At 40.7% G+C, this 11,750-nt stretch overlaps 1 protein-coding gene across 1 annotated transcript; it reads left to right on the top strand.

Annotated features, from left to right (window-relative positions):
• The first annotated feature begins 731 nt into the window (after positions 1-731).
• On the top strand, positions 732-11,458 carry lsm8 (LSM8 homolog, U6 small nuclear RNA associated). Its single transcript, XM_072551515.1, has 4 exons — positions 732-836; positions 5,549-5,589; positions 8,234-8,361; positions 11,148-11,458. The coding sequence occupies exons 1-4, from the start codon at positions 806-808 to the stop codon at positions 11,236-11,238; spliced, it is 291 nt and encodes a 96-aa protein (XP_072407616.1). The 5' UTR covers positions 732-805; the 3' UTR covers positions 11,239-11,458.
• Positions 11,459-11,750: the final 292 nt, after the last annotated feature.

Genomic DNA, 11,750 nt, shown 5'->3' on the forward strand with positions numbered 1-11,750 from the left:
GACTGGGATAGAGAAAGGCAGACGTTACATGACACTGGGTTATAGTCCAAAAGGTGTATTTGAAATCACAAGTTTTCAGGGTGCTACACTTCACCTGACGAAGGAGCATTGCTTCAAAAGCTTGTGATTTCAAATAAACCTCTTGGACCATAATCTAGTGTTGTGTGACTTCTGATTACAGTATTAAAGTCGCTGGAGGTTTCAAAGAGGTTATGATAGAGCTGTATATAATATGAACTGGAATCATTACAGGTCAGGATTAGTGCTGCTGGAAAAGCACAGCAGTTCAGGCAGCGTCTGAGCAGCAGTACTGCTCCTCCAATCCTGCCTGAACTGCTGTGCTTTTCCAGCACCACTAATCCAGAATCTGGTTTCCAGCATCTGCAGTCACTGTGTTTTTTTTACCTCATTACAGGTCAGGAGAGTCCCTTTGGCCCATCCAGTCTGTCCCAATTTACCCACACTAATCCCATGTTCTAGCACCTGGCCTGTCAGCTTTGACACAGCCAGTACAAATCCAGCTACTTTATTAAAAAGGTTGTAGTTTCCCGCTTGTGTTGCCCATTGCAGATTCCCGCATGACCCTCTGGATGGAAATATGATTCAAACTGCCCCTCTAAACTTTCACATCAAAATCAGCATCAGTGGGTGCTGTTTTCGATTGCTCCTGCCTGGCTGTCTGTCTGGGGCCCGGTCCCCGGGGGAGGGTGGATTGTCTCGGTGCTCGGCTCCCCGGGTCTGATTACCCAGCATCCCTGGCGGCGAGAGCGGGAGTTTCCGGCCGGAGCCGCCGCTCTGCAGCAATATGACGTCGGCCCTGGAGACCTACATCAACCGTATCCTGAGGGAGCGGGCCCGGGGGGGTGGAGGGGCTCGCTGTCCCCCGCAGGGCCGGACCGGACCGGACCGGACCGGACCCCCCCACACCCCACCCCACCGTGAGATTGGGGGGTGTTTTCATTGAATACTCCCTCCATCTGGGTTCATTCACTGAATGATTCCTGGCGGTTGTGGCGCCAAACTCTATAACGTGTAATATCGCGGAGGGTTCCCCTGATGTGGAAACAATCCCGAGTGACCTGGATTGTACTCAATGTGTCAGAATTACAAAAGGCAATTTGCTTGTCTTCGGGTGAATACTCAGTCAGTGTTAGTCTGTTTAGCTCCAGATTGTGAGTGACTGTGTTAGTCTGGATTGTGAGTGTCTGTGTTAGTCTGGATTGTGAGTGTCTGTGTTAGTCTGGATTGTGAGTGACTGTGTTAGTCTGGATTGTGAGTGTCTGTGTTAGTCTGGATTGTGAGTGACTGTGTTAGTCTGGATTGTGAGTGTCTGTGTTAGTCTGGATTGTGAGTGTCTGTGTTAGTCTGGATTGTGAGTGTCTGTGTTAGTCTGGATTGTGAGTGTCTGTGTTAGTCTGGATTGTGAGTGTCTGTGTTAGTCTGGATTGTGAGTGTCTGTGTTAGTCTGGATTGTGAGTGTCTGTGTTAGTCTGGATTGTGAGTGTCTGTGTTAGTCTGGATTGTGAGTGTCTGTGTTAGTCTGGATTGTGAGTGTCTGTGTTAGTCTGGATTGTGAGTGTCTGTGTTAGTCTGGATTGTGAGTGACTGTGTTAGTCTGGACTGTGAGTGACTGTGTTAGTCTGGACTGTCAGTGTCTGTGTTAGTCTGGATTGTCAGTGTCTGTGTTAGTCTGGATTGTGAGTGACTGTGTTAGTCTGGATTGTGAGTGTCTGTGTTAGTCTGGATTGTGAGTGTCTGTGTTAGTCTGGATTGTGAGTGTCTGTGTTAGTCTGGATTGTGAGTGACTGTGTTAGTCTGGACTGTGAGTGACTGTGTTAGTCTGGACTGTCAGTGTCTGTGTTAGTCTGGATTGTCAGTGTCTGTGTTAGTCTGGATTGTCAGTGTCTGTGTTAGTCTGGATTGTGAGTGTCTGTGTTAGTCTGGATTGTCAGTGTCTGTGTTAGTCTGGATTGTCAGTGTCTGTGTTAGTCTGGACTGTCAGTGTCTGTGTTAGTCTGGACTGTCAGTGTCTGTGTTAGTCTGGATTGTGAGTGTCTGTGTTAGTCTGGATTGTGAGTGACTGTGTTAGTCTGGATTGTGAGTGTCTGTGTTAGTCTGGATTGTGAGTGTCTGTGTTAGTCTGGACTGTCAGTGTCTGTGTTAGCCTGGATTGTGAGTGACTGTGTTAGTCTGGATTGTGAGTGACTGTTCGTCTGGATTGTCAGTGTCTGTGTTAGTCTGGATTGTCAGTGTCTGTGTTAGTCTGGATTGTCAGTGACTGTGTTAGTCTGGATTGTGAGTGACTGTCTTAGTCTGGATTGTGAGTGACTGTGTTAGTCTGGATTGTCAGCGTCTGTGTTAGTCTGGATTGTCAGCGACTGTGTTAGTCTGGATTGTCAGCGACTGTGTTAGTCTGGATTGTCAGTGACTGTGTTAGTCTGGATTGTCAGTGACTGTGTTAGTCTGGATTGTCAGTGTCTGTGTTAGTCTGGATTGTCAGTGACTGTGTTAGTCTGGATTGTCAGTGACTGTGTTAGTCTGGATTGTCAGTGTCTGTGTTAGTCTGGATTGTCAGTGACTGTGTTAGTCTGGATTGTCAGTGACTGTGTTAGTCTGGATTGTCAGTGACTGTGTTAGTCTGGATTGTCAGTGACTGTGTTAGTCTGGATTGTCAGTGACTGTGTTAGTCTGGATTGTCAGTGACTGTGTTAGTCTGGATTGTCAGTGACTGTGTTGTGAAGGGATTGTCGTGCTCCATTCTGGAAGGTTTGCTGCCTGTGTCCAGGGTATTGTATCTGGAGCGTTAGTGTTTTGCTCTAAAGAGGTACCACAGGTGGAGGGAGTGCGGTGGAAGTTCGCCAGGCTGAGTACTCAGATGGGATTGTCCTGCCTGGAGAGATTCAGTCCATTGGGCCTATCTTCCCTTGAAGGGAGAAGAATAATGAGACACTATCTCGAAGTGATTCAGGATTTTATAGGGGTTTTATAGGATAGATATTGTGAAGTCATTTCCCCAATTGATGTAGAACTGGGGGCATAGTTCTAGAACAAAGGGTAAACCATTTCTTCACTTGTGGTGTGAACCTTTTGGAGTTCTCTGTCCCAGAGCATTGCAGATGTCTGGTCGTTGAGTCTACTTACGCTGAAGCCAAAAAACGGTCAGGAAATCAAAGGACATGGGGATGGGATGACAAAGTGTAGTTTAAGTGAAATATTAGCCAATATCTTATTCAATTGCAGAGCAAGTTTGAGGAGTCAGATGGCCTACTACAGTTATTACATGACTTCTAATTTCAGATTTGCCGTCCATTAGAGCATAAATGCTCGGTTGTAATTTGGGATTAAAACTTCAAATTTGTTTTAATGGATTTAATGCTAGATTCCCCTTGGAAAAACTATGAAGTATTATTTTCTTTATAAATCGTCTCATGAGTTGATGGTCCAATTATTTTAATGTGCTGATTCAAAAAATATATACTTTTTGGCATTGTAATGTTTAATTATTTCTATTTTAAAGTAATATCCCTTCAGGTATTCTAGTAAAGATGTTTCTGCATTATACTGTCATTGTGGAGGTTTGCCAGTATCATAGCTGTAGTGTTGAAATCATGTTGTGATGGTGTTCTGTTTCCCATGTAAGCTAAAACTAGCTGGGGAATTGGCATTGCTGTGTATTAACAGAATATTTTCTGCTAGACAGTCCATTATGAGGATATCTCAGCTGGCCTGTTCTTAAATCAGGTCTTGCAGGCTGAATGACTAACTTTGTATTCAAAGTTGCTGTTCACATGGTTGTTACAAAATCAGTTAGTGGTGAAATGTGCTCAATGGACTGCTTGACCTTTATGTACACCTTACTATGGTTTACAATTTTAAAAAAAAGTTTCCATTTTTCTATGCATCAGTTAGAAAAAGTCCTTTTTGGCATATTTGCAGTAATTCTCAAAGGGTATCCAATGTAATGTTAATTCTAGCCTCAGGCGACACTGTGTGGAGTTTGTACGTTCTCCCCGTGTCTGCTTGGGTTTCCTCCGGGTGCTCCGGTTTCCTCCCACAGTCCAAAGATATACAGGTCAGGTGAATTAGCCATGCTAAATTCGTGCATCAGTCAGAGGGAAATGGGTCTGGGTGGGTTACTCTTCGGAGGGTCGGTGTGGGCTTGTTGGGCTGAAGGGCCTGTTTCCACACTAAGGGAATCTTAAAAAAAATTTCAGTTTAGTATTCTATTAGGTTCACGTTCATGTGATGAAACGTGTGGCAACAGTTGAAGGGCTATGCTGAGTAAATGGAGATGAATGACCAAAATTACTTCGGGCAGTCTCAATGTTTCTGTATTATTTTGAGTAATTTTAAGAAGGGAGCACTTTTGTTCCATTTCTGTTTTGTGCTATATCATTCAAGATACAAGCTGCCACTCAACAATAACAATTTTCAACTCTGACATCTTCTAGAACATGCTTAAGTGCATCTGACAGAGGACTAAAAAGAATAAATAATTGGAGAGGATGAAAAGGGCAGTAAAAAAGATAATTGTTGAGGGTTTTATAGTTGGAGAATAGGAAGTAGTGTTTGAGAGTAATAGAGAGATTACTGAACGCGGAACTGTGGGGAGTACATGTGCGTAATTGATTGAATTAAGATGCATAGAGTGGGGAGGCGGTGTGTGTACATGGCACGAGTTTTTACTGAGATGTGTTAGACAGGGCAGTGTTGAAACTGAGTAACATGGATGATAGAAGAATGGCATATGAGTGGTAGCGTTTTGGAGTTGATAAAGGGTGGAGGCTGGTAAGAGAGCATTGGAGAAATTGAGACCAGTGACAGTGAAAACTTGCATGAGGTTTTCAGTTATAATAGAAGTGAAATAAACAGTGGAGATGAATGATGCCATTGGTGTTGCATTAAACTGCCATGACAATTGATTAGATTTGTGACTTGAACTTCAGGGTCAAATCCAAAACTACCACTTTGGGGTTATAATTCACTGAGCGTGTATAGATTGACAGGGAACAGGATTGTGGTTGGGACGTTAATGGTAAAACAATTTTTACTTGAATCTTTGTAACGTGAATTGGGAAATATTCTGTCTTTATTCACAATCTGATCCATCTGATGGATATTGGGCAGTATGAGAACAGTGGACTTGGATGTGGAGTCATTGATATAGTTGTTAGAATAAAATGGATGTTTTTCATTTTTCCATGGGATGACTTAACTAGAGGGTGGAGCGGATAGGTGGGAAGGGGGATTGGCAGGTAGGACAGGTCGTGAGGACAGTGCAGAGCTGGAGGCTTCCTGCATCTATTCCTGATGAAGGGCTTTTGCCCAAAACGTCAATTTTCCTACTCCTTGGATGCTGCCTGACCTGCTGTGCATTTCCAGCACCACTCTGATCTAAACTCTGGTTTCCAGCATCTGCAGGCCTCGCTATTAGCTTTTAGTAAAGTCTGCATTTATTACCTATCCATATTGTCATTGAGAAGGCGTGCTGATCTTGACTAAGGAAGAGATGCAAAAATCAATATATTACCTTAACTTGAGTCTTCAGGAACAGTTGCAGTCGTTACAGCAGATGGAAGAATGATTGTGGTGAGTCAACCTTCATTCTTACAAATCTTGGTTATTAATATCATGATTGTGGAATTCCAGAAGAAAAATAAAAATCTAGTTCTTCTCAGCTTGTGTAACTATAATTTGTACTGAAGACTTCAAATGAACTAGCAGACTATGACTGCTCATCTTTATATTTGCGATTGGCCAGGTTTCAGTCAGTTGGAGAGAGAGATCCTGGTTGTTTTATGTACTGAACCTGAGCAGGTAGGAATAAACCAGGCTTAGAAACTTGCAGAATAGCAAAAGTTTTACAGTTTGCTTTCTTTGACCATGTAAGGCAAAAGAAAATTGAGTAACAGACTACTCCAATAAAGGAGGAGGCTGCAACCTGTGGTGCTTATGTATGTTTTGTGCCATATGTAAATGTAGGATACTTCTATCCCTGTCATAGAATAGATATGTGGTCAAGATAGTGATGAGAGTGGCTCATGAAATTGCTTCAAGCTACTACACTGTATTGCATTCTTAAGGTCTGTATTAATGATGGGGAAAGATTGCTGAATACATAGCCATGCGCATCCTTGCTAATTGGCAAAATGATCCTCCTAGGTGGAGCCCAGGAACACTAATTCTTGAGGGATGTTTCATTTTTGCCTGTGAAGCTTTTAAATGCTCCTGTTAGTTGCTTGAGAAACATAAGTACATAATCCAACATTGAGGATTCATCGTTGCTTTCTCTTTAATCAGTTTTAATGGATGACTTAGCTCATGATGACCATAAGTCAATTCGAATGGACAAACACATTAGATTTATTTTGGGAATCTCTGATAGTAAACGATCAATCTAATGCTTTGTCCCTACTCTAATTCCATTTTCTAGCTCTTGGTCCATAGCTCTGGAGGCTATGGCAATGCAAGTGACTATCTAAATCCAGCTTAAATGTTATGAGAGTTTCTGACTCAACCACTTCTTCAGACAGTAAGTTCCAGAATCCCAGTACACTCTCGGGTGAGAAAATAAATTGCTCAAATATCCTCTTGGCTTTCTACCTCTTACCTTAAATCTGTGCACCCTGGTTATTGACCCCTCCACTAATGGAAAAATTGCCTTCCTATCTGCCCCTCTGTATGCCCCTTGAATTCTGTGTAACTCAGTCAGATACCCTCTCAATCTTCTCTCTTCCAAGGAGAACTTGTTGATGCACTGCTCTGTGTACCTAATCCTACTGTATTTTCACCAGTCCCAGATTCTTTTATCAATACTTCAATTGCCTCTGCCTTCTTGGCAGTGCCAGCAGAATTTTTTTAGCTGCTTCTAATTTTGTTTTAATAGAAAAACCTAATATCTGTCTTTTTCTCCTTTGCCACTTGCACTTGGTACAACGTAACTGGGAACAATGCATGCCCTACCTTTCCATGAACAGTCCCAAATGTATGAAGTCCCATCAGACCATCAGGATGACCAGTTTGCCTGAGTGAATGTTACTGAGCACAAAACCAATTTGTATAGATTTTGTCCTTAACATTTACTGTAACATTTAATCTAAACAAAAAAGATTTCTCACCAATAACTGTACCACTTCAAAATCAGCAAATACACACACAGACAGTCCATGAAGAAGACAGATGTGTTGACAAAGATATCATGTGTGAAAAAATAGACAAGTCTGAAGTTCACAATTGCAGATTTCAAGCGTGGGTTAAATTGTCTTTTTTTAAAAGAAATTCAGCACTGATGGCAAGCTGTTGTCTGTAAACAATGGATGTTCTTTGATTAGATTATTGACCAGGTGGACCAATGTCTTTTCTTGTTAGCATTCTTTCTTTTAAGTTTTCTGGCTTTCCCACAGAAAGAGAGGAAGGGGGATGGATGATTTGAAATTTCAAGCTCTGGATGTTCACTCCCTCTCCTGCCCTTGCATTTAAGCTTTTAACATGGTAACTGGATCAATCACAGCTGGCATTGGGCAGAATTTTATTCGCGATAAAAGACTCTTGGTGCTATTCAGTCTCTATTCTCTCCCCTCGCTGCTTCTAAAAGCAAAACTGCATTGAATTGCGCAAGATATGCAATGTTTGATTTTCAAGTTGCAAAACTCTCCTGGTATATCAGTGATATGGTAGTCCAACTTCCATTTTAGGTCATAGCCTCGAAGTTAAAGTAGGGGATCTCATATAGTGACTGCTGATATCACTTCTAAGGTTGACAATCCTCTGAAACTTTTAATCTCTCAAACTCTTGGCATCTGATTTTACCCAGACCTCATCTTACAGCCTGATTGTTACCCTGATTCAAGTTCTGCCTGTGGACAGCACTTTGCTGTCTGCAACTCGCTGGTTTAATGGTATTGGGCCTGAGATTTCAGGCCAATCTATTCAAGATCAATTTCAACACCCTGTATGCTTTAAAGAAATAACAGGCATGGTTCATTTTCAAACCCTTGTCTCAGAAAATATTCATTTTTTAATCAGAAAAAACGTTCTCTCCTGATTTCTCATTTGGATCTTTTGTTGGTTCCTATGTGCTATATTTCATCTGGGTTGTGTATCTCAGCATTTTATTACTGTTATTACTGATGAATTATATAAAATTGAGAATTTTGCCAAAATAACAGGTGGTAGGAACTTTAAACAACAATGAATGGAATTATGAATAACTTTAAGTTCCTTCTTTTCACAGGGAACCCTAAAAGGATTTGACCAAACCATCAACCTAATCTTGGATGAAAGTCATGAGCGTGTATTTAGTTCACAACAAGGCGTGGAACAAGTAGTACTTGGCTTGTACATAGTAAGAGGAGACAATGTGTAAGTGGGGATTACTTTGTAACACAGGGTATCATTGGTTAAAGAATCAAACATGCACAAGTAAAAGAGCGTATACAAAATTTTATCCTTGAATCATGAGAGTCATATAGACTTGTACAGCATAAAAGAGGCCCTTCAGCCTACTGAGTCTTTACTGACCTTTTTTGAGAAGATTTGTAGCTCAGGTTGATTATAATTGTGTAAGTTAGCACGCTGAGCTTGGAGGTTTGTTTTCAGATGTTCCATCACCATACAAGTAACATCATCAGTGAGAATCTTCGGTGAAACTCTAGTGCTATGTCCTGCCTCTCTCTTTATATGTTGGTTTCTTAAGGTGGGTGATGTCATTTCTGGTTCTTTTTTTTTCAAGCGGAGGTAGGTAGGATCTAAATCGATTTGTTTATTGATGGAATTCTGGTTAGAATGCCATACCTTTTAAGAATTGCCGTGTGTGTCTTTGTTTTGCCTGTCCTAGGATGTGTGTGTTGTCCCAGCCAAAGTGTCCTTCTTTGTCCGAATGTATAGAAACTAGTGATAGTGGGTCGTGTCTTTTGGTGGCCAGTTGGTGTTCATGTATCCTGGCAGCAAGTTTCCTGCTAGTTTGTACGATGTAGTTTTTTTTTTAACAGTTCTTGCATGGTATCTTGTAAATGATGTTAGTTTTACTGGTAGTTTCTAATGGCTCCTTTAGGTTCAGTAGTCGCTGTTTAAGTGTGTTAGTAGGTTTGTGGGCTACCATGAAGTCAAGGGGTCTGAATAGTCTGGAAGTCCTTTCTGATATGTCTTTGATGTAAGGTAATGTGGCGATAGTTTTTGGTTGCGTTGTCTCTGCTTGTTAGGGTTTGTTTCTGAGGAATCAGCAGATTGTGTTTATAGGGTACCTGTTTTTCTTGAAAACATTGTGTAGATTTTTTTTCTGCTTTTTGTAATTCTTAGGTGCTGCAGTATGATGTAGCTCATTGAAATAATATCTTTATGCAGCTCTGTTTGTGGGTGTTGGGTTGGTTGCTTCTGAAATATTTGGTCTGTGTTTTTTGTTTTTCTGTAGACGCTGGTTTGAAGCTCTCCATTAACTGTACGTTCAACTGTCACGTCTCCGAATGGGAGTCTGTTGTCGATCTCCTCTGCTGTGAATTTTATGCCTGTCAGGATATTGATGATGGTGTTGTATATTCCCTCTAATTTGTTTCATTCTCTGATGACAAAGGTGTCCTCTACGTAGCGGCTCCAAAGTTTGGGTTGGATAGATGGGAGGGCAGCTGTTCAAGTTTCTGCATTATTGCTTCCACGATGAGCCCTGATATTGGTGATGCCGTAGATGTTCCGTTGACTTGTTTATAGGTTTTGTCATTGAATGTAAAGTGTGTGGTGAGGTACAGGTCTACTAGTTTGAGGATGTTGTCTGGTGTTTGTGGTCCTAGTTTTTCTAGTAGTGATGCCAGTGTTTCTTTGGCCAGGTCAATGTTAATTGATGTGAAAAAAGCTGTAATTTCAAAAGAGACCATTATTTCGTCCTTTTCTATCTTGGTGTCTTTGATGTTCAGGAATTCTTGGGTGGAGTGAATGGAGTGGCGTGAATCTTCAATTGGGTGTTTGTTTTTGGTGAAGTTCTTTGGCTAGTCTGTATGTTGGTGTACCCAGGTTAGGGATACTGTAGGTCTGAGGGGGGCACCAGGTTTGTGTATTTTTGGTAATCCACAGAAGCATGGTGTGTTGGATTCATCTGGTTTCATGTTTTGGAAATCTGTCCTGTTTTATTCTCCTGATTTTTTTAAAAGTGCTGTGAGAAAGGATGAGATTCTGTTTAGTAGTTGTGGCATCGGGTCTACCGCCACCTACTGGTAAATGTCCGTATCTGCAAGCAGAGAATTTGCCTTTAAGATAGTCTGATTTCTTTACTGACATATCTACGTGAATCACACTTTCCAGTCTTCTGTTTTCCATTCATTACAATAATATACAAGGCTCATTTTGTTATGTTCTCACTATTGGCTTTTATTCTTACTACAACTTTAATAAGATAAACAAGAAGATAAATTTAGTTGAGATGATAGCATCTTCCTGATTTTTACAAATATCCATACTTATGGAAATTTTATACTGTACAATACTGTGTTCTGATGTGTGTAAAAGTTGACATACAAATGTACTGTGGAATGGAATCTGCTTGTAACCTGGGGACCTCCTGTAGTTAGTTTAACAAAACTATTTAGCTTCAGATTCTAGTTCTGAATTGATGCTAATCATTAAGTATAGTATGAAACCTTTTGGAAGCAAATGTAGAAGTTGCTTTGAGTGATTGCTACCATATGTTTTGTAAGTATAAAATGAACAGTTAAAAGACATTTAATAAAAGCTGAAAGAACTGCGAATGCTGTAAATCAGAAACAAAAACAGAAGTAGCTGGAAAAGCTCAGCAGGTCTGGCAGCATCTGTGGAGAGAAATCAGAGTTACTGTTTCGGGTTGGTGTCCTTTCCTCAGAACTAAGTTCACCCAACCTGAAAGGTTAACTCTGATTTCTCTTCACAGATGCTGCCAGACCTGCTGAGCTTTTCCAGCTACTTATGTTTTTGTTGCAGTTAAAAGTCATTGTTAATTTTATGGGGCAACAGTTTTAACTTAAAACTTTATGTCTGCTTTTCATCTAATAAACAATATTATTGTTTGCTCTAATTGGGGGCAAGTCTTTTTTTCCTAATAATTACTGGGTAAGTTGAATTGGAATGTTCTAGCTAATATCTTTAAAGATACAAATTAAGATAATTATTCACCTCCTGTATTTCAGAGCAGTGATTGGTGAAATAGATGAAGAAACAGATTCTGCATTGGATTTGGGAAACATCAGAGCTGAACCTTTAAATTCTGTGGTACACTGAAAGACTTAAGAACTGTGTGAATGCATGGCTGACATTGGGAAGATTAGAAAACTGATACGTTCGCAATAGCTCATGTAGGCAGTTTGATGTTTGAAGAAAGCAAATATTTCGTATTTGAATATTTTTATGTATTTGTAGTTTTGAATATTTACATATTTCTTAAAACTTGATTGTATTGAGTATTTGATGACAAAAAATAAACTTGAAATATTAAGCTAAATTCAGAATTGGTTAATTATATACAATTTTACCTCTTGCCCAGCCCCAAAAGTCCAGTTGTGCCATTTTAGTTAAAATGGTGCTTACAGCCAGACACAACACGTCAGTAAAATGTAATGATTTGCACTGGCTGTCAGCTTAATGACTTCCATGTTTTGATAATGTTGACATATGGGAGAAAGTGTGGATTGCAGATGCTGGAGGTCAGAGTTGAGAGTGTGGTGCTGAAAAAGCACAGCAGGTCAGACAGCATCCCAGGCGCAGGAGAATCGACATTTTGGGCATAATTCCTG

Source organism: Chiloscyllium punctatum, chromosome 32 (assembly GCF_047496795.1).
Source record: "Chiloscyllium punctatum isolate Juve2018m chromosome 32, sChiPun1.3, whole genome shotgun sequence".
NCBI lineage: Eukaryota > Metazoa > Chordata > Chondrichthyes > Orectolobiformes > Hemiscylliidae > Chiloscyllium > Chiloscyllium punctatum.

Bases quoted from the DNA above. Each gene is read 5' to 3' on its own strand.
- lsm8 (XM_072551515.1), top strand. From the start codon at position 806: ATGACGTCGGCCCTGGAGACCTACATCAACC. The intron at 837-5,548 runs GTATCCTGAGGG...TTGAGTCTTCAG, and splicing joins CCTGGAGACCTACATCAACC to GAACAGTTGCAGTCGTTACA. The intron at 8,362-11,147 runs GTAAGTGGGGAT...CCTGTATTTCAG, and splicing joins ATAGTAAGAGGAGACAATGT to AGCAGTGATTGGTGAAATAG.